At 33.0% G+C, this 23799-nt stretch overlaps 1 protein-coding gene across 12 annotated transcripts in view; it reads right to left on the bottom strand.

Moving 5' to 3' along the window:
• Positions 1-23799, bottom strand: part of LOC108035838 (nipped-B protein) — a 136522-nt gene that overhangs the window by 31297 nt on the left and 81426 nt on the right. For 6 of the 12 annotated variants that reach the window (XM_044091400.2, XM_044091401.2, XM_050889716.1 and 3 more), the window contains 11 exons: positions 22840-23164; positions 22544-22772; positions 22290-22484; positions 17614-17706; positions 17062-17555; positions 8526-8674; positions 8185-8472; positions 3286-3521; positions 3069-3226; positions 2348-3002; positions 2134-2301 (listed from right to left, as the gene is read on the bottom strand). In XM_044091400.2, coding sequence (XP_043947335.1) covers positions 2134-2301; positions 2348-3002; positions 3069-3226; positions 3286-3521; positions 8185-8472; positions 8526-8674; positions 17062-17555; positions 17614-17706; positions 22290-22484; positions 22544-22772; positions 22840-23164 — 2990 coding nt within the window. Of the gene's footprint in view, positions 1-2133; positions 2302-2347; positions 3003-3068; positions 3227-3285; positions 3522-8184; positions 8473-8525; positions 8675-14920; positions 14949-17061; positions 17556-17613; positions 17707-22289; positions 22485-22543; positions 22773-22839; positions 23165-23799 lie in introns of those variants that run through there. The other 6 variants (XM_050889714.1, XM_050889717.1, XM_050889715.1 and 3 more) reach the window with 5 other exon arrangements.

Below are 23799 nucleotides of genomic sequence, written 5' to 3'. Positions count from 1 at the left end.
ATCTGTAGAATATAGTAAAGTTTCGAAAAAACATTTAAAAATTGTATTGGATTACGTCTTAAGCAGCATAATCCAAAACGCAGATTAGGACAAAATTAAATGTAAAAATTAAGATTTATGTTATTCTTTACAAGAGTGGTAACAAAAAATAAAATTGTGCACAGTGTGAAAAAAAAACTTCAAGGAGGACGTTAGAAATTATTGGAAACTAAAGAAGGATGAAGTTTTTCAAACGCTTGGCGGCTCTGTGTATCCGTATCCTCAATAATATCTAACAAACAAACAATTTTTTCCAAGGTTTGTTCAAATTAAGGCATGCTTCTGCGTAGGGTAGTTGGCTGGGCTGACACTGCAACAATATGCTGTCCGCTTTGGCGGGCCAGTTCACCATCGAGTTAGTGAGACGTTGATTCAACCATTGACATTAAATATAATATACTGATTTGTTTAAAAAAAAATGTTTCTTATACTTTCATGATTTCCCTGTTTCTAAACATTTTCGAAAAAACATAAAAAATATATATATTATTTTAGAGAAATTTTTTTTTGCAGTTAGTATTGTATTGATTGGAAATTTTTTCAAAAAATTTAAGTTTTCAAGACTAGAAAAAATATTAAAACGTTCATTTTCACACAAATTCGTCCATTTGGCTATTCCAGATTTTCTAGATTCCGAGATCTCAGCGTTCATACGGACAGACAGTCATGGCTAGATCGACTCGGCTAGTGATCCTGACCAGCTTCCTTCTACCTGTTACATACCTTCCGACGAATCTAGTATACCCTTTTACTCTACGAGTAACGGGTATAAAAATTCAGGTTCCCATCTTTTAGGAATAGAAACGTGAAATTCATTCTATTACCGATTTATCGACGAGTGAGTTTTAAAAATTTTTAAATCTGTACTTAATGTTTGGAAAAATTTAAATATTTCTAGCATTACTTTACCATTATCTTCTGAATGATTTTAACTGACATTTGAAGTACTACATTTAAATAGTGTTGAAAACATATTTTTTGTCAAATTAATGTCAAATCTCAACAAATCAATATTTTCCAAATTTCTTACGTCATTTACTAGATAAACTCATACATATATCCTTTTTCTTTTTATCTTTGTATATGGTATAGAAAAATAGCTCTAGGTAAGGGTTTTGAAGGTTTATAGATTAAAAGGGTATACTAAATTCGTTTAAGAAGAAGAAAGTATTTCAGAAGAAAGTATTTCCGATTCCATCAAGATTGTTAACTTTTTATCAGAGGTGTCTCAACATCTTTTTGTAAGCTGTAATCAGAAATTATAAAAGTTGGAAATGCACGATCTGGTATTCAGATTCTGAACAATCTTGCCTAGAACATTCTTATTCTTACGCCCGCAAACCGCTCAAAACTGTTGTTGCTTGAATATTTTGTTAGTCTGCGGCGCATTGCTTTTTATCATTTTAATTTCAAAGTTTTGCTAAGAAAATTGCATGAAAAACGGAATTATAATTGGGGTATCTTTCAAAAAAGCCTAGCGCGCATTAAATTTTTAAATGTCTATATAATCATTGCACAGGAATTTAAAGTTTCTGCGCGTTCAGACTAAAGGAATAACGCGGAATAGACTATTAAATTAAATGTTGTGCTTACCATTTTGCATGGTAGATTAAAGTCTGTCAAAAATGTCCTTAAAAATTAATTTTTTTTTTATTTAATTTTGATTTTGCGAAAGGTCTTTAAAGTTAGCCTAAACCTTTTTTTGGAAAAAATCTTTTTCCCATCCCCAACTTTGTCAATATTCTGATTAATAGCTCACAATTCCAAAACGTTTTTGTTAAAGCTCTAAAAGTATTTCAAAGTAACACAAGCGAATTAAAAAAAATATAACCAAGTAAGGGCCACCCTTATGAATAAATATTATCCGATCAAAGGAAAATGTGCGTATTGGTCATAAACTTTGAAACCAATTCGCAGACCCTAAAATGAGCTTTATTCAGAAAACTTCGATTGATATACATTTGTGAATCAAAGATGATTTTTATTTATGCTTTCACTGCACACTTAAAAAGACCTTTGAATCAATGAGATTTTAGGTTCAAGTGATTTTTATTTTGCGGAACGATTTTTGCAGGGTACTTTGACTATACTTACAGTTGAGGTTAATGCGTATCCATCACTTGCGATGTGTGAACTTTTTGTTAAGTTGTGGTAATTTACACCATCAAAAGTAGAAGAGGGATTTTCAATTGATTTGTTGCGGGGTTCTTCAGCATCCGAATCTGCATCTTCAGGGTCCAGTTTCAACATAAGTTTCTTAAACTAAAATCAGATTAGAATATATTAAAAGGTTGATTCGTATACCTACATCAAGATACTTGACAACAAGGTCCAATTTCTCCTCGTTCGTATATGGAAAATGGATGTCCGTGTTTAATACTTGTTGTGACATCTGTTTCTTGATTATATCAATAGTTGTTTTAGGATTAAACTCAGTAACACTTCTACGTGTCACTACCTTTTCGTATAATTTTTGTTCGGATGGCGAATATCTTGAAATTTTACTATCAGTAATACCATACATGTCCTTTAAATGATCCTTAAGTATTAAAAGCAGCATACATGCTTGGGCAGATGTTATACATTTTTTTATTTCCGTCATATCTTCGGGTAAACGATTGAATAAAACCTGTGGATCTTCAACATCGTCATCATCTTCCAATACATCTCGCTCTTTGTCACACGGTTTTAAATGTTCCTTAAAAGTTGCGAGTAAATGTGTTCCTGCCATTGATATAAGTAGATCTATTTGATGTATTAAATATAGAGGCTCATCTTGAACTACATATGGGAAGTAAGCCAGATTATCGGCAATGTACAACATTTGCTGTAATGATGTTTTTTGATCATCAAACTGTTTTGTTACTGTTTGTATCAATGCACGCCTTTGTGGCTTAGTTGTACGAAGTAGTGAATAAAGAAAGTCGTTTAAAGCAGTTGTTACATTATCTGGTCCGCGACTCCTTTAAAATAGAATTGTTTGATTTAATAGCAAAGTTGTAAAACAATCATTAAAAAAAAACACTTACGCAAAACCTCTAATTACTTCAATTTTTCCTGTGTTGTTTACTTGTAATACTTTTTGTAACTTAAAGCAAAGTTGCAGACCAAATTGCACTTTCATATTAACAAATCCAGAATATGTTTTATCAATATCTTTTAAAAGGGCATCGGCTCTATGGGCGGACTAAAAACATTTGAATTGCCTAATATTACCGAATTTACAATAACAAATGTAATACTTACCTCTACCTTTGGGTCGGTGCTTAGACATATTAAGTACGGAACTATTCGAACAGGATGAACCAATCCTTGACGAAGAACAATATGTATTACTTTAACAGCCCATAAACGTACTGTGTCATCACGGTTTAAAAAACATTCCAGAATTTCTTCCAGGTAAAGCTGAATTATTCGACTTGCCATGCCAGAGGAAACGTCGTTCATTTCTTTAAGATCTTCGTGCTTTGAATGTTTTTCCCCTAGAAAAGAAACGTAGAAAATAATAATAATATGATAACGCTTTACAAAAAAGAATTACAACAATTAATTTTCTTGAAGTTCCGGTTTGAAACTTAATTAGCATTTTCTGAAATTAATAATAGTGTAATTTACCAAACAAAGAAGTGTTTTTACTGAAATCTTTATATCCTCTGCAGGGGTATAAAAATAATATGAATAATAATAATTTAATAAGTCTACTTTATGTATGTTGTCCCAAAAATCGAATTAGACTCAGAAGAAGATAGCATATTAATCCCAAATCAAGAAATTCTGTCTGTAGTCATAATACTACTTAACGCAACTGATACCGGTCAAGTAGTCATTATAACTATCTTAAAATATAAAGTAGTATGCATGAATCGTTGTAGCGAGTACTCACTGTACCAATGCCAACATTGTGTTACAGTGTAGTTAAACAAATACAAAAGTACCGGCCGTTAAACTCGTGTGGCCAACAGAAATATTATGGGAAGTGCAAACGTATACAATGCATGCATAAATAACTTCTTTCGCGCTCTCGCTCCTATCAGCCAAATAAATTTGTTAGCATATACATTCATATATGTACTTGACGGCCGCTGCCAATGATTGCAGGCAGCGCTGCCGCGAACAGCAAGTTGTAAGACAATCTAATTTGGAAAGTCCATTAATAAAGTTCTAAACAATATTTTCCTAAATTTCCTAATTTCCCTTATTCATACACTTCTTTCTTTTAACGAATAAGAGTATAAGCAAAACAAAATTTATTAAAAAAAATAATTGGAATAATTGGAAAACATTTCCAAGGTGGGCCTTGTAGACACAAAAGTTGTCGATTCGAGTGCAAACGTCGTTAATAAAGAAGAATCGTTAAATATGGATTAACTTAATAATGAAGTAAGGAAGTGTTTACCTAAAACTCTATAAATTACACAATAGGTGTTTTAAGAAGAGATTCCAAAGTAAAGCTAAATACCTGGGTAAAATTAAAAAAAAAAAACAACAAAGGAAAGGTGTTTTAAGAAGAAATTTCACAGTCAAGCCAATGCCCTAGGCAAAATTAAAAAAAAAAAATAAACAAGAACATAGTCTTCCGATTTTTATAAAAACTTAATTCAAATTAAAACTTATTAAAAAAAATTATTTTCAAGCTAAGAAGGTTATATGTTAAAAACACCGAAGACGGACAGATGGACATGGCTAGGTTGACTCGTCTAGTGACGCTGATCAAGAATTTATATACTTTATGGGTCGGAAACGTCTCCTTCACTGCGTTGCAAACTTCTGACCCATTATACCCTCTGCAAGAATATAAAAATACCAACGGTGTATACAATCAACCTCAATCTCAATATACGGGACCAAATATTTCGCTTTTAAAAGAAAATTTAGATGTCTTTAGCAACATGCAAATAGAAAACATAATAAATATTCAAGGTATAGGCGTAGAAATCATAAAATCCAAAGGTCTGGCTCCAATAGATCTCCACACAGATAAATATAAAATTCCATATCATTTTCATACAGTAAATAAAGGTTTTGCAATTCCACGTGATGGAATAATAGGAATTGATTTTATAAAAGAATTAAATTGCCAAATAGATTAACCCTACAGACATAATAAGACAAAATAATATAAACATTCACATTTATGTTCCAATAACATATTCTTCTGCATTAATACAATACTCCTACCACAACCAGTACCAATCAATTGATAAGTATAAAAAAATTAAAATGTGAAGCAATTTACGATTATAATGTTAAAGTTCCTGGTTCAATTTGAAGAACAATTAATGCCATAAATAATTAATAAATTAAATGCTATAATACAGTCTGTATCAGAATACGACGGCCCACCTCTACTTGTCCCAAAGAAAGCCATTCAGGGCTCAAGCGAAAAGAAATGGTGACTAATAATTGACTTTCGTCAAATTAACGAAAAACCTCTGTCTTAAATTTCAACTTCCAAGAACTGATGACATTTTGGATTAACTAAGTAGAGCTAAGTGTCGTCGCCGAAATGTGTCACAATAAACCAATGAGCCCGCTATAATGTTCCAATCGACAGATGAGTAACTAGACTTTAGCTTTAAGCGCACTTGTCGGGTACGCGAGCACTTGCTTCCCTCACGCTTATTCAGTACAGCATTAGCCACCGTCTGCTACGATTATTTTTAAGGGCTATATGTAACATCATACAGACAGCAGTTAAAAATTGAATAATAAATTCGATATACAACCTACGATTTTTATTAGAATCGGGACGTGCTACGTAAAAGTCGGGGACAGGGTGGCGCTGGCCTCAACATTCTATAAAAACAATCGTAATAAATTACGTAACTAGTCACGCGGATAACGTGGTGCCCGACTTAATGTCCATTAGCCCCGTTTAATTAAAAAAAACATTATTCGGGGAACTGCCCGACATACATCAATTCCTATCATGAATAACAACAACCTATCAAGTGGAGTGTACCATTGCAAGCTATGTGAACATGAGGATTGTGATTGTTTGGCAAATGACACAGCTGGCTATGTGACTCCGAGAATATAATACGGGACATCATCACAAAAGTGGTGCCAACGATGCCGATATTATTCCACAAACCCCAGGCCTCCTCATCACCAACACGAGGAAACGGATCTGCGAAACTTCCCTACAACCCGTCATATCAAGCTTCTCCTCTGGCAGTGGGTGGCGTCTCAGCGGTAGGTGAAATGCCCGATCAAACGCCATGCGGTTTATGAAACCTAACCTCACATGGTCCGGCCCCCGGTTAAGCAACAGCTGATCGGACCAAAGGAAGCCGAAGCCGCCAACAAAATAATGCTGACCTCTGGCATACCAACACCTTCACTGATTGCCGCTGGTCAGGCGTTGGTATTCGAAATCATACAGAAACTTCAAACGTGTTTCGGTCGGCCAGAGCATGTACTACAGTGGGCAAAAAGTAAGGTAAATTTGTTTGTAAAGTGAAAATTCTTTATTTAATCTCGACTCGAAATGCATTTCCCGGAGTGGTCTCATTTGTCTTGGTCTATTTGGGAACAGCCAGAAGTCACACGAAGCCAAATCAGGAGAATACGGTGGTTGCAGAACGATATGCGTCGATTTCTTCTTGTCAGGAAGAACGAGTGCAGTGTGCGACAGTGCATTATCGGGATACAAAAACCAAGAGTTGTTGGCACATAATTCAGGACTTATTCGACGAATTGCTTAACGCAAACGACGTATAACGCTGAAAAATTATTCCTTATTAACACTTTGGCCAGGTGGAAGGAATTCATAGTGCGAAAAAACGAAAAAAAAACTGCCATCATAACCTTAATTTTTGAACGGATTTGATGTGCTCTTTTCGATCTGGCCTCGCCTTTAGTACGATATTCGCTTAGTTTTTGTTTCAGAGCCATAAGCAAATCTTAGACCCACGAATTATAATTGAAAATTCATCTAACTTTACTTTACAGTAGTATGTTTAAAAAAAGATAACTAAACCAGGTAGCCTTCATAATGCTCCTTTTTCCTTCCATAATGTGGAATAGTAGCTTTCAGATCCCGCCACAAACACTAGATATTTTGGATATTGGCCTTAGCCACAGGATCGACAAATTAATGGAGTGGTTACCGGTTTGTTATGAAACCCTTTTTCATCCAAGCAATTCTATGACCTCCAACAAAAATTTAAATTCAAAATAATTTTTATAAAAATCATTTAAAAGCCAATATATTTTGTATGGCAAGTCGTCTATTTAGTCTATAAAGTCTATTTAATGTCTATAGCAAAACACGTAACTATAAAATTCGATTACAAGAGAACCATTGCAGACCGTGCCCTTATTTCTTCATATAAATTTTTAAGAAATGCGGTCCGTCGAGGATAATTTTTTAGCGAAGATTGGGGGTGAGGACCGTAAACTAGTAAACTACCCAAAATATTTATCGAGTCCTAAAGCAGGAATGGTTTATAGTTCAATTGTTTTAAAATTTTTTGTTACCTGTCTGTCATAATGCTTTTATATCCATTTTTTGTTAAAAGTATTAAAGAAAAGGATACAATACAAAAAATACTTATTTTGGTAAAAAAATTTTTTTTTTGTCAACAACTAAATGACTACTAATTGTCATTAACCAAAGATCCTATTTTAGTCTGTACTGTCTGATTATTGTCAACAGCTCTATCACATTCCCTCTGGATTTTATCAAAAAAATTCGAAAAAAAGCAAAAAATATACAGTTGTAATAACAACGTTTACATGCGAACCTAGTATATTAATATATTCTACGACGTGTATAAAAAGTTAAAGTGATAACTAGTGACAAGATCATCAGAAAATGTTATGTTAATTTTGTATGTTTTAATCAAAGAAAAAAACGAGTCGATTTTGTTAAATTAAAATAAATAAATAACTAACATATTTTAAAATCTTTCCTTCACGCAAAAACACTAAATATTAAAAAAAAAATTGAAAAAATCGGTTTATACCTTCCAAAAATGAGTCAGGCTAATCGACCTAAAGATCATAACATCTAAGGGCTGTATTTCCTAATTCTTGCTCTTGGAATTGAAAGCGTAATCTGGACAGCTTTGACTAATTCCAAATAAGTTTAAAAAAATCTTAAAAACCATTTAAGTCTTCGCCTAAGTAAAATATACTTACATTCTTTTTCCTTATTATGCATAAACATTTCAGATTCCGTTAAATAAATCCAAATATTACGCATGCAGATTATTTTAAAACCGGCGTCGTTTGAAATTGAGCTTAATATAGCACAATACAAATTTTTCAACTCGGATCTAGTAAGATAGTCATCATTCAAAACACAGAAGGATCCTAGCGAAATAAGTGCTTGCTTTCGAATTTCTTGATTGGTGCAAGTGGAAAAGAACATCAAACAATCGAATACATCGTCACATATCGAGAGAGGTAGTCCACCAGTTGACTCCCCTAAAAAAAAAAAAAAAAAATAATATTATCGCAATTCAATTAAAATAACTTACCCAACGCAATTGGAGACTTAAAATCAAAGTAGCGCATTAATATTCCGATCGTAAACAGACTTCGCCGAAAGCTGGGAGTGTAAATATTATCTACACTGTAGTTTCTTTGTATAACTCGATTTCGAGAAACATCAAGAACTCTATAAAACCTAAAATGTAATAATAATAATTATCCTAGAAAATTACTCAGATCCAACACTTTTATGGGTAATGCGGCCAATTAGTTACAAAATGTTAAATAAAATGGTATTAATATAAATCAATTTCTAAACAAGAAAAGAAGTGAGCTTCGGTGAGCCGAAGTTTATATACCCTTGCAGTTATAAGAAATAATCAACATAAGTAAAACCATTTAAAATTTTTAAGGTTTGATGCTAGCTTCAGTGATATTAAAAAAGACTATTTCATTATTTCTCTGACCGTTTCTTTGACAGCTATATATTAGAGTCGTTCGATTTTTATTAAAATTAATTATACATAAAAAAATTAATATATATAAACTATGATATTCCCAGTATAATAATAAGCTAAAAAATCCTAAGCTATTTCATATTATTTTCCAACCCATTTTCTGAACTTTCCTATGACAGCTATATGATATAGTCGTTTGATTTTGATAAAGTTAAATTCGAAATTCAGAACAAATTAAAAAATGTAATTTCCAAGCTTAGGAGGTTATGGAAATAAGACTTTTAATAATGTTTCAGACAGATAACTTTAAAACTAAGAGACTAGTTTGCGTAGAAACGGACGGACAGACAGACATCAAGAATATATAAACTTTATGTGGTCGGAAGCGTCTTTTTCACCGGGTTGCAAACTTTTGACTGATATCATTATACCCTCTGCAAGGGTATAAAAACAGTTCACCGAAAATTGTATTTAATGATTATATTATTTATATGGTGGCAGCTCTTTATCAGAAATCAAATCACCCTTTTTGTGTATAGAGTTACATATATAGCATCAAGGACGGGTCAATGTGGTTGAATGGAGAACGCAATCTTTAAATCAAACAAACTTATGGTCCCCCCAATGCAACTGAAAAATAAGGAAGAAAGCAATAGTCGAGCGTCACGACTATCAGATATACGCAACTCAGCAAAAGGAACCAAAAGGTAGATGTAGTTATACAAGCACCAAAGCGTGATTGTATTGCTTCATCAGCGTCGCAGTGGCCGTGGTGTAATCGTGACAAACTTGAGTTGCGTACGAAGCTAAGGATTCAAAATACCAAACGTCGCACACCCTCCTGGTGCACTTCGTCACTACAAGGACTGCCGTCCACAGTGATTAAGCTGTTTATTTGATTGGCAATCATTTTATTTTTTTTATTTGGTAATTGTCTGGGCGATCCGGAAACTTAATCCGTATCTGAAAGGTACACATGGCACTGAAGGTTTTTATTTAACCTAATTGCCGGGAAAGCCAGGGAAAAAAAATTTGCATTGAGTTCGTGATGAAATTATCTTGTAGTTGAACCTAAAAAAAAAATTTTGAAAGTTATGACTAATCCGCTTTAAAAAAATATAAATTGCATTAAAAAAAAAAGTGTTTTTTAAATAAAATTTGTTTTTTTGTGAATTTCTTAGGTTTAACTAGAAGCTAAACTTTTGGAAAGAACAAATTTTTGCACTTCGTCACTACAAGGACAGCCGTCCACAGTGATTAAGCAGTTTATTTGATTGGCAATCATTTTGTTTTTTTATCGCCCAGACGGGCGATCCGGAAACTTAATCCGTATCTGAAAGGTACACATGGCACTGAAGGTTTTCATTTAACCTAATTGGCGGGAAAGCCAGGGAAAAAAAATTTGCATTGAGTTCGTGATAAAATTATCTTATAGTTGAACCTAAAAAAAAAAATTGGAAAGTTATGACTAATCCTCTTTAAAAAATATAAAGTACATTTAAAAAAAAGTGTTTTTTTAAATAAAATTTGTTTCTATTTGTCAATTTCTTAGGTTTAACTAGAAGCTAGACTTTTGGAAAGAACAAATTTTTGGTTTTGTTTGTCTCGGATAGAAATTGCGGCCTGCATCTTTCCCGCCGCACGGCATATGCAAGTATACCGGACAGAGAGTCAATGTCCGAAGACTGAGCGCTGGCCAAATTGCTGACACTGCATTTGACCGGACTCTCGTGCATAGCAGGCAAACACAGAAATTTTAATTTGAGTGGCCGCTTTGAAGTTTTCTTATTTGTTAAACTTAAGAAGTTCAATGTTGTCATTCAAAGAATTAAGAACACAAATTCTATAAAAAACAAACGGCCGTTCGATATTTTATAATTTTCATCCTGTCTTAATCTCTAGGCCAGCAGGAAAAGGAGAATATTTTTCTCCCAACGTAATCAATTTAATTCTACAGTGGATGACCATTTGCCAGCCGGCCTAGAGCAACAGTGTCCGCAGCGAGGATCTTCTCCCCCACGCCCACAAACCTGCCAGCGGCCCACTCGCTTCTAGTGTCAGCCACCGCTCGAGGTCGCCCTGCGATTTGCACACCCGAGGCGACTCGACTCGGCGAAATGCTTGTACCATGCATAAAAAAATTATATAATACTATTAAAGCAAACAACAATAAAACCTGAAAGTTTCGTTTTAATAAAATATTTCCTTCCATTCCAGAAAAAATCACGGGTAAAAATATATGTAGAACAAGTGCTGTAACCATTTGTATATTATTTAATTATTATAATTAGTTTGTATCGGCGAAGGTTCTTTTTTGATGAAGGTAAGCGATCAATTGATGTTAAAATATCTCCTTAGATACTGTTTCTAATTTTATCGTATCATTCCTTTCAAAATATCAGAAATATTATTTTTTATGTATATATGTATATTTATTATAAAATATTATTTCATTTAAAACAGATAAATACCAAAGGATAATTAAGTACTAATATTGTTCATAATATAGACCAATATCGATATTTGTATCGAACGTATGCTAGATTCGTCGGAAATTATCTTACCAGTATAAGAAAACGTTTCCGACCTCATATTTTTAAATATCTAGTAGGCGATATAGACATATTTTAAAATTTAAAATTTAAAACTTCCTATTTTATTTTTGTTCAAGGAATCGCCATTTTCGAATTATGGCGTTCGTGTTCAGTAGTTCTTGAATGGCTCTTTTCGGATAGAAAAGGGATCGACCACCGAGTGGTGCCTTAATGGTCAATAAGTGGGTTGTGTATTTTATACAAGTGCAAGAGTTATAGGAGAGTAAACACTTATTTATGAATTTAGAAAATCATAAAATAAGTTGTGTTTACAATTATATTATTATTTTCATAACGAACACAACTTGTTAAAATAATAAAACAAGTTCAACTCATAAAACAAAATTGTTAATAAGGTAAAATAAAATAATAAAAGAAAGATTTTTGTTGTATATTATTTATACTTAATAATTGGCAATTTAGCTGCAGCAATATTTATTAGCGCTGGTTCAGCAGAAAAAACTTTTCTTCCATTTCATAACAAGTGCATTCCATTAATGGTGCATATAAATATATAAGTATATATAATAAACAAAAATATTATTAACCAAATATTTTTATTGCAATCGATTATTTGATATAGCTACGCGCAATGTTAACCGTAACGGATTGAGATTACCCAACGTCACTACCATCTTTCACCCAACGATTGCCCCAAATTTTGTCAACATTTTTTATCATTGTTAAATATTTTCTTAATATTTTTGTACTTAGTTGCTTTTTTAAAAGAATCAGAAAGCTTAATATTATATTATTAATATGGTTAATATTAGAGACATTTTTTTATTAGCACATCAAAATACAACATTTAAACAATGGTTTCACAAATTTCCATCGAAAAAAGAATAAATGTTTTGCGCAGAATAGCATAACTCGTTACTGGATAAATATGACTTGTTTCTAAAGGTAAGTACCTCAAGTTTTTTTTTTCAATTTTTGTATTTTTGTAACACTTTGAAGTCAAAACGCGTTTTTAACCTTAAAATTGTAGCCAAAGTATTTAGGTACAGAAATAATGTGATATAGGTAAAAATGATCAATACATTAGAATTCAAGGGACAGTGTTCATCGATTAAAAAAAAAATTACCTTTAAGGTAAACTTCCCGGCCTGTTTGCCTATCATTAAAGTGTTTTTTTTTTTTTAATTTTCGTACATACATTCTTGAATTGTTATACATTAATACAAAAAAAGGCGAAGGTATTAAAATACCAATGCAATAGTGTGTAGTGTGTAGTTAAACATAAAAAATTGAATAAGGTAAAAAAAATCGCTTCTTTTTTTAAAAAATGCATTTTCGATTATTAACCACAGCACGCTTTAATATTTTAATATACAAATTAAACCTTTTTTTTAAACTATTTTTTCCTTATTTGTATTTTTGTGTCCTAAAACTCATTAAAAAATATAGTTAGGCCTATTTTTAAGCGTCTAATAAATGCTCTAATAAATAATCCTCTAACAATGCCGTCGAATAACCGCTTAGCAATAACAGAAGCACATCAATATGTTTTAGATTAAGATTTAATGTACATCGTGCTAACGAGTTTATACTATACATACATACACGAAGAAATCGTCAGTAATCGTCTGATATATCGTCGGTTTTGAGTAATATATCAATCGAAAGGTTTGCAGAAACTATAAGGATTGCATACCAAGACCATAAAGAAATCAATTGGTTTGTGTAAAGTGTAAAAGTGAAAATTTAGAACATTTGATCCGTTGGAGCCGGTGGGGTTTAGTACCTCTATTACCCTAGTTGTAATTTCACTTAAAATACATATCCAATGACACAGTTTCACAGTTGTGGAAATTGGGTGCTCTGTTCATACAGTAATACCCAAAATTAGATTTCGGGGAACTTCTCAGAATGAAAAAATTTGTTAGTTATGTTCTCAGTTTGTAAGTTGTTCCGAAATTTAAGAAACAATAGTTTTACCACTTTTGAAAAAATAGCTTTTTTGGCGAGAAAACAGCTAGGAATAACACCAGGTACACCATTTTTTTAGTTTTTTTTTTACTTTAATGATATCTGATATTGTGTCAAAGCCACGCTCAGTCGATAGAATTTTTTTTTCTCTCGTTCTCTCTTACGATTGATTAATTTTCGCGTTCTAGTAGAAGATTTTATTGATCTTAACTCTGGTCTTATATGGTCATGTGGGTCCTGCAAGGAAATGGTGGTTGAGATGAGCGGCTTTATGAAGCAGACTCGAGACAGCTTATTAAATATCTCAGTAGTTTTTAAGCAACTCAATAAGAATTCAGTATCGTCTGTGCCCAGTTTAATAAAAAATTATAAGCCGAGCTGCCTAAACGCAAAAAAGCCAGCTTAGCCGCCGTTAATACGGCCAACTGTGCCTATGAAGTCTATGTTTCCGGTATAAAATCTTCACCACTGGCTAAGTAGGTACAGTAGGCACCGTTTCTGGATCTCTGCCTAGTGAGGTTTAGATTGCTGCTGAAACTTTCAGTTGTTCCCCAAAGGAAGCATTTATTTGTTTTTAGATTCGCCCCAGATACCACATCTGAGAATGTTTTGGAACTTATACGTGAAAAATTTCCATCCGAAGATATTGCAGTTGAACAATTTCAATTTTTATACGCTCGTAGGATAGTCTTTTAAAATATTTGCTCCGCCTGATGTTTTTAATGTTTTACTTTCTGAAAGCTTTTGGATTACTGATTATTTTGTAATTAAAGAAATTGTTAAAAAGATTATTTTTGGCGTATCAAAATGTTAGGGGACTAACAATGAAGCTACCCAAGCTTTATGCTGACTCCTCTGCAATTACTGAAGATATTTAAGCTTTTACGGACTCTCTGTCCAATAACTTTAATACTTATAGGACCGATCGCAACTCACGTAGGGGATTAGGCTGCCGTTACCTCTAGAAAGAATTCTCAGTCAGCCTTTTAGAATTTAGACTTGTCTTTGTTTCAGACCCGTTTGAAGTCACGGTATCTAGAATTGACGCTTGTTGTACCTAAAACCGATATCATCCAACAGTGGAATTAACATTTTGCATCCCCTGCTCTGATACTGTAAGTATTCTTACAGCAAGTAAGCTTTACACGAAATTCATTAAATAGACAATTAGACTTGTGCTTGTTTTAGAACCGTTTGAATTCACTGTATCTAAATTTCACGCTTGTTTTACATGAAAACCGATATCATCCAACAATGGATTTGACTATTTGCCTCCCTGCTCTGATACTGTAATTATTGTTAGCAAGTAAGCTTTGTACGAAATTCGTTAAATATAGAATTAGACTTGTGTTTGTTTTAGAACCGTTTGAAGTCACGGTATATAGAATTGACGCTATTGTTGTACCTGAAAGCCGATATCATCCAACAACGGAATTGACAATTTGCCTCTTCTGCTCTGATACCGTCTCTCCTTTAGTTTCTCCAACTAAAATTAGATGTTTTGGTAAATGTGACTTTAATTAACCTAACGAAATTATTTCTCATTATGAATGTACAGACTTGTACAATTGCATGGATAATGAAAGTACCACTTAACTATTCTATATGGTGTTAAATACTTTTTTATGAGTGCGTTCCTGAAAAGCTTCCTCCATACCTAAACAGGCCTGCTTGGTTTATCAAACAATTATAAAAATTCTAAATGAGTTCTACGCATTTTGGGGAAATATTCTGATTTCAAACAAAAACACCTCTTAACGACGTACAAATTTTATAACGATCACACCTTCAACAAACAAAAGTTGTGATATGAACTTTTGTGACGAAAATGTAATATGCGATCTATAAAATAAATACACTTTCTATATTTTTTATATTCTGCACGCTTCAATGAATTCAATAACATATGAGAAATCAGAAAAAAGGCAAAAAATAATAATAATAACAAAATAAAAATTTTAAGAAAACCGAAGTTTATATACACGATTGTTCCTATGCCAGCTATTTGATATAGTCTAGTTTTGATAAAATTTAATTCGGAATTTAGAACTAATTAAAAAATAGTATTTCCAAGCTTAGAAGCTTCCCGACTAATTTTCCGATCGTTTCTATGGCAGCTATATGATATAGTTGTCCGATTTTGATAAAATTTAATTCGAAATTCAAAACCAATTTAAAAATGTTATTTCCAAGCGTAGGAGGTTATATGTTAAAAAACACCGAAGATATAATTTTGTCATATTATCAATCATAGATCAAATTTTCCAAATTTGAACTTTTACACTTTCATTACTTTTTCTCTCACACCAATTAATTTTTTGTTTAAAGTGTTGGTTTTCAATTCTTTTAGTTTTTGCAACACCTTTTAATGGATGTATCACTCGAAACAATCTGACGATCACTGCAGATTTTTATGTTTTCGTGTACTTGCGTCAAATGACACCTCAAATCGGATGCTTCGTTTAAGAGAGAGTAAGAGAGAGTGCGCAAAACAAGATTTTCGATGTCGTCTTAAAATGAAAATTGTATTTTGTTTGTCAGTTGGTCCGTTTGTCATGCTAGACAGCCAAAAAAAAAAACATTAGTTGTACGATTTTTGAAAAAACTAGTTAGTTTGGCGTGGAAACAAGTTACTCCCGTAACTTATGAACTACTGAAGCTACAGGCTTGTGCTTTACGTCGTTAGAAAGGTATTTTGCAATACTATGACGTCTTTTTAAAACGTATTGTCTGAATACCATCGTTTAAAAATAATGGTCCAGTTTTTATTTAATTTTTTTAAGATTTTTTCTTGATTTTTCAGATAACGGCTCTAACTCTTGGCATACGACATTCATGTAAATAATGTCGTTTCAAAGTTATTAGTTAAAAAAATGTACCAGACTCTGCCTGAACATTGACCATTTTTATGCGAATCCAAACTCTATTTGAAGGTCCTGCAAGTTTAAGATGATGTTAAACAGCTCAATATAAGAAAGATTAGTTCTACCACTTTTGGCAAAACTAGCTAGTTTGACATGAAAGCCGTTTGGCGTACACCCGATTTGTGAACTACTTAAGCTACAGACTTGAGATGTACGTCGTTTGAAAGGAATTTCGAAATACTATTTGCATCTTTCAAACTTGATTTGCCTAAATGGCACCGTTTAAAAATTTTAGGTTAGTTTTTTTATTCCGATTCAATATGTTTGTGTTTCGCTGTACAATTATCATAAAGCATACCGAATGTAAAAAAGAAGAAGAAAATGAATTTATTTAGTACATCGTATAATACATTTTCGTCACATAAGTTGATATCAAAACTTTTTTTTGATGTAGGCGGGATCGTCACTAGATTTTTACCTTGCTTATAATTGTTTTGGTTTAATTCATTATTATTCATTCATTCATTAAAATTTTTACAGGATTTTCATTTTCAGAATTAATGAATTTTTACTCTTTTTGCATAAATTTATTACCATAAAAACGTAGTTGACTAAAGTCGGTTTAAGAGATCTTGGTAAAAACAAAAATTGCATGGAAGCAGAGCATGTATAGTTTGAAAGATTGCATATATAAATTTCAAAACCAAAGGTTTATAAATGTACCACAATACCTACTTTTGAAAACAGTCGCGGATGAGCTTGAAGTTATGTGTAATCTTATTTACAAGTGTTCCCAAACAAGAAACACAACTAGTGACTTCAGCTTGGTTCCGTGAAACAACCAATAACATTAAATGCTCTTCCAATGATGCCAAAAAGGATTCACTCGCATTATTAACCAGCGGAACTACTTTTTCAAGAATATCCGCAACACAGCATATAAATTTCGCAGCTGTGGCTGAATGACATTTTATATTAAGATATGGTTCTATTGTCATAGCATGCCTAACCAGCAAGTGAGGCCGCACTTTAGCTAGCAAATGAAGTGTAGTAATACAACCCAACATTCGAGCATTATCTGTGTCTTCCAGTTCAATTAGTCTGTCAACTAGTCCGTCAGCTAATTGTTGACAAGCTATCACAATATCCAGTGGGGGGTCCATACTTTTTTTTATAGGTTCTTGTACGCATCCATCAGACTTTAACATATTATCTCTTGGTTTGAAAATCTACACAACAAATGTATAACATTAATATAAAACCTTTAGAAAAATAATTGTCACTTACACTCATAAGAAGTCCTTCTAGCCAAGTGGTTCCAGTATCATGGGCAGTATTTACAACATCAATTATTTGATTAATTTTCCTTTGTATGCCGAGCTAAATAAAAACAATAATTTTAACCATTTACTTAACGGAAAATCAAAAATGAAGCGAGATCGGCAGGCGTAAGCTGTAAAACCCTAGCAGATAAGACCACTTTAATTTATTAAACAAGAAAAGAAGTTAATTTCGGCAAGCCGAACTTTGTATACCCTTGCAGTTTAAGAAATAATCAACTTTAGTTACACCATGTACAATTTTTAAGGATTGTTGCTGACTTCAGTGAAATAAAAAAATGATTTAATTCATTTTTAAGGCCATTTTTTGATATCTAAAATTTAATTCAAAATATAATTCGAAATTCTTAAACATATACGAAATTATATTACCAATAGTATTAGATAATATGTCAAAGAGCCCCAAAGCTATAATTTGTTTTATAATATTTCCGGCAGATTCCGACTTATACTCGTATACTAACTGCAACAGAAAGAAGACTTAGAAGCAGATTCCGACTTATACTCGTATACCAACTGCAACAGAAAGAAGACTTTTAAGAAAGTTTCAGCTCGATAGCTTTAAAACTGAGAGACTTGTTTGCGTAGAAACGGACAGAGAGACGGACGGACAGACGGGCATGGCTAAATGGATATACTTTTTGTTTTCGGAAACGTCTCCTTCACTGCGTTGCAAACTTTTGACTAAAACATCATCTGCAAGAGTATTAAAATCTACGACTGTTAAATTGTAAAACCATCTTTACGTTGATTTACCTTTATACATTTTTTAATTTCGAAGCTTAGAAAAGAGTTGGTGATATTCAAGATACTTCGCTATACGTTCTATCATCATTTGTTTTACTTTCTAATAAACTTTAACCTATATCAACATAACAGTGATCTACGTTTTACCATCGACTTCGTACACATCATAATAAAGAAAACGAATATAAATAGTAAATTTCAGTATAGAAAAACAAGAGTGGCACTCAATATGTAAGTTTACTTTCACAAACAGTAAATTCGTCGTCATAATCTTTCAGTACAAATAGAATATATTCATTTAGTTTTCTTCTCATTGGATCCCAAGATATCGTTCTGATATGGTGATTTTTGAGGGTGCTTTTGGTTTTTTTGTAATGTATCATGTAGTGCCCGAAACTTTTGCGCAGACCCGTCAATGAGCTGATAGTAGACTACTTTGCAGGAATTAAAAAAATTTGATTGGCCGTCTTGGGTTTGTTATGTATATACTAGTTTCACAATAAAGTCGTAAACCCCACACTCTATATTATTCTTCTATACATATTCTTGATCACCATCACTAGAGGAGACCATATAGCCACCCGTCTGTCCGTTTCTAGGCAAACTAGTCCTTTAGTTTTGAAGCTATAGAATAAAACCTTTATAAAAGTATTATTTCTATTTAAGATATTTAAGTCGCAACAAAACGGATGGTACACTATATTGTATAGCTCCCATTGGAAAATTCTATAAAATATTTTTGTAAACGTAAAAAACCAGAACTTTTGTGTTTTTTTGACATATAAATTTCTAAACGGATAATAATAAAATAAAGAACGTTATATTTAGTTTTCCAAAAACATATACGGTATTTAAAATAAATAAAACATTTTCTTAATATTTCAGTATTTTTTCTTAAAGAATCAGAAAGCTCTGTACAAATAAGGTTGTTTTTCGAAATTTGGGACTTTATAAAAGGGGGAAATACAACTTTTAAACAATGTTTTCACAAATTTTTAGCCGTTTGCAACCAAAGTGAATAATAGGCGCCACCTAGTAATGCTGACCAAAAACATATATATACTTTTTAGGGTCGAAAACTGCAAACTTCTGAATAAAATCATAATGTCATAATGCATAATAGAAGTTTCTCAAACAATTTTTTAGTTAAATTGTTTCTCAAGGTTTTTTTTTCAATTTGAATTAAATTTTTAAAGTCAAAAAAGTTATGCTAGCCTTGAAATTTTAGCCTGCGGATTTAGGTACAGAAATAATGTGAAAAAGGTCAAAATGATCGGTACGTTGGATTTCAAAGGACTGTGCTAAACGTTTCTATAAAACGACTAAGAGTTTCGGACGGTAGAAGACCGGCCGGGACTGTCTCTCGTTCAAAAGGTAACATCTTTTTCAATTTTCGTCCGATTGACATACAATTTTGAAAAGAATTTCAAAGTGGGCTTATCATACATTGCTAAAGATTTTTTTGGTTCAACTAGAAAAGAATTGTATTCCGAGTATAATACATTTTGCGCCGTTTCGATAGAACGTTTATTTTTCTCCCTATTCTTCAATCCAATTAGGTAAAATAGTTAAAATGAAAAACTGAGGAATCGAACGTTTAGTTTTCCGGCCGCTTGTATACCTCCCCGACGCTTGCTCACTTGGATAGCTAAACATTTATGCAAAAAAAAAAAAAATAGATTTTATAAAAACTCGAAAGCAGGCTCCCACCTTAAGACAAAAATGGTGATACATCGATTATTCGAAGTATTTCCTAACTCTATCCCCCACTATTTCCCATTTCCTGTAAATTTTCGGATACCAGCTCGAAAGAAAAGGCATCTTAAGTTTCCTCGTAAAATATAAAGTGCTATCAGCCAGTACATGTAGCATCGATCGGAACCAATAGTAATCCGACGGGGCACTATCTTTTGACGGTTTATGTTGCGGGCGCTTCTCCTTCAATTCACGACTCAAACGCGTCAACTCTGCGGTGATAGTTTCGCTCGAACTAACTGACCCCACCAAATAAAAAGCATGAGCTTGGATCCATGGATATTGGTCCTTTCCTTTTTTAACCCAGCTTTTCGCACGTCATAAGTCGCCTGTCAAAATAACCACTTTTGAAGTGCCGAAACCAGTCTTTACACAACGAAGCAAAAGCGAAACTTTAAGGAAGTGTTCAGGAGACTCCGGGAAGCAAAACTGAAAGTAAAAGCTGGCATCGGAGCTTACCGAGAGAAGGTTGTAGCCATATTCCATCCCAAACAACCGGCAAACGGAGCTTTGACAGTACCCCTCCTCCGGAAGAAAGCAGTATGTCCACAAATAAGTGTTTAAATATCATCGAGAGCACGTCCGGAAGAATCGCAAGATAGGCACTGGAGCCACAATTTTTAAATTGCTTACAGGAAGGGACAGTTAAACATCGTGGCAAATGTCACTACCAACAAAAATGCCGAAAACTATTGGACTCGGAAGTGGATCAAAAAAAGTGTGTAGCTGGATAACTTAAATGCAAGGAAGGTTAACACCAAATCCGCAAAAGTACTATACGGTGGAAGCCGAAGTCTATATCGACACATTCCGCCCAGGTCAGGCAACGATGAGTCCCAGTGGATCGATTTTCGAAAAGGGAAAAAAATAGTGTCCTCCCTAAAGGAAACCTACAAAAGAGCATCAGAAAACGGATTCTATAAAGGCATTTAATTCACGAGCAAAGCGTTAAAAAGTTTCTACTGGAGCCGAGGCTCGCACCAGTTGCCAATATAACGTGACGGTTGTTATAGTTGTCTGCAATAGAAAGAAGACTTTTAAGAAAGTTCCAGCCCGATAGCTGTAAAACTGAGAGACTAGTTTGCGTAGAAACGGACGGACAGACGGAAGGACAGACGGACATGGCTAGGTCGACTCGTCTTGTGACGCTGATCAAGAATAAATATACTTTATGGGGTCGGAACCGTTTTCTTCCCTGCGTTGCAAACTTCTGACTGAAATCATTATACCCTCTGCAAGGCTATAAAAAGCTAGTTTTCAATAAGTACCCTCTGTTTACGTGGCAAATTTCTTTTAGGTCAGTAGATAGGTATTGATGAGACACATTTCAGTTAAAATATTTTTATAATAAAAACTGTAGGCGCTACGGATTTTCGCGGATTGTGGGCGTCAGAGTAGGCGTGGCGCCCCTCTGAAACAAACTTACGATGCGCGAGAAGCCCAGAAATCTGCATGCTAAGTTAGTCTGTTCTAGCTTTTATAGTTTCCGAGACCTCAGCGTTTATACGGACGAACGGACATGGTTAAATCGACTCGGCTAGTGATCCTGATCAAGATATATATTCTTTATGGGGTCGGAAACGCTTCCTTCTACCGGTTACATACTGTGGTATGTTGCTTTTTGAAATTTATTATTTAATTTATTTATTATATTTAACAGATCTAAATCAAATTTTTGGAAAAAAATAGATTTTTTTAAATTTGAAAAATAGAATTTCCCTTTTTTTCCAATTTTAAGTTTTTAAGTTTAAATAAAAACTGCACTATTGAAAATATACCACTTATTTCTGGATTCGGATGGAAGTTGCGACATATTGACATATATTTTTGAAATCGAATATTTCTTTCCTTCCCAAAACAGTGCTCGGAAAAAAAATTTTTTTAGCTTCTAACTTTCTTTGCAGAAAGTTTTCGTGAGAAATTTTCAAAGGTTTCCAGAGTAAAAACAGAAAAAAAATTGGAGTCCGTACCAAAAAACTTGTTAGACAAAAAAAAAGTAATTGAATTGCTTTTTTTGGTTCCAACCACTGGCCACTCTTAAAACATAATAGAATTTTCAACCACTAAATTTGAACTTATAACTAATCTAATATAATGTATTCAAAAAATATTGATACTGACTTTGTCATTTTTTATACATGGTGTAAACCACATTTTCATAAAAACTTCAGTAACAAGTTTTTGTATTCCATCCTCGTCATTTACACGTCTTATCATTTTAACACAAATTTCGGGAATTTTAGAAAAGTTTGGATATTCTATACAAATATCACGTAAAATTTTAATCACTCTTTTTCGAACTGAAACTCCAGTGTCCTATAATTAAAGAATATTTTATTGATGTTTTAAAATTTAGTATTTCTATTGTCTCTTACCAAAATTCGAGTAGACAGCATGTCGTAATACTGATCAATTAATTCTTGATTGCTGAGGACAAATTTTCCTACCAAATCGACCGCAGCTTCCCGTACTGAAATAGCTGTATCGAGGAATTTCTGATTTACTCCCATTTGCATATCTTTTCGTTTGAGTACCAGCGGGTCAACTTCCACAATGTTTGCAAGGCATTTCATTGCGCGAGTCCTGACTGCTATTGAGGGTTCACTATAGCATATAAGGAAATTATAATTGTTTGAGCTGTAAGAAGAATAACACTTCAATATATACTCACTTAACGACTAAAATAATTTTCTTTAAACATCCATCAAAAGATTGACTAAAAGGCCGTTTGGTAGCCAGATACTGCGCTATGAGCTGTGCATTATTATAATCTATGTATGTTTTTATGTGCTGATTGGATGTGTGGTTTTGCTCGCCAGAAACAGAAAATGGCTTTATTTTTGTTATTAAATATTGCTTTCTTGCCTCTAAGGCATTAAATACATCAATATTTAGCTCAAAGTCAGTATTGTCAATAGAGCGATTTCCATTTTTTTGTATATCTTCAGTATCATTTTCTTCACACGATCCAGAATCCGATGTATCCATTAATTCACCTTAAACAAATAAAACAATGTATGTTTACTTTGCATGTTTTTTTTTTAAAGGATCTAAAAAAAAATAATATTTTTTAAGCTAAGTAGAACATAACATATTTTAAAATTTCTTTTTATTTTATTTGACTTTAAATTAGATGCTCTTTGGGAATCAGTTTGCTGATACATTTCGAACATTAACCGCTATTGTCGATGTATTCGACCAACAAATACCCCCTACTGAGGAAAGGCGAGTGCGAAGGAGATAGAGAACCGTTCAATGAATGGTAGGCGCGTGTTGATACCTATATAAATGGATATATTTTAAATTCCCCATTACCACAAACAAATTTGTTTTTTGATATCAATAAAAAACAATAGTTTACAGCCCAGAAAAGTGGTTGAATATAATTGGAAGCCTATGATAATATCATACAAACTTACTTATTCTATTGTTTAAAAAAACTAATATAAATATAAATTAAAATCTACTGTAATCGTCCGATTGTTTCGACCAATACATCAAATTAAAGGTTTTGCAAAAACTAAAAGAATTGCATAACAATTGCATAACGATTTTCAGTAAATCAATTGGTTTGGGTGAAAGAGCAGTGAAAGTGCAAAAGTAAAAATTTACAAAATTTAATCCGTTGAAA

This window comes from Drosophila biarmipes, unplaced genomic scaffold (assembly GCF_025231255.1).
Source record: "Drosophila biarmipes strain raj3 unplaced genomic scaffold, RU_DBia_V1.1 ptg000005l, whole genome shotgun sequence".
NCBI lineage: Eukaryota > Metazoa > Arthropoda > Insecta > Diptera > Drosophilidae > Drosophila > Drosophila biarmipes.
Note: the sequence above shows the minus strand (reverse complement) of the source record. Positions and strands in the feature narration are given on the sequence as shown.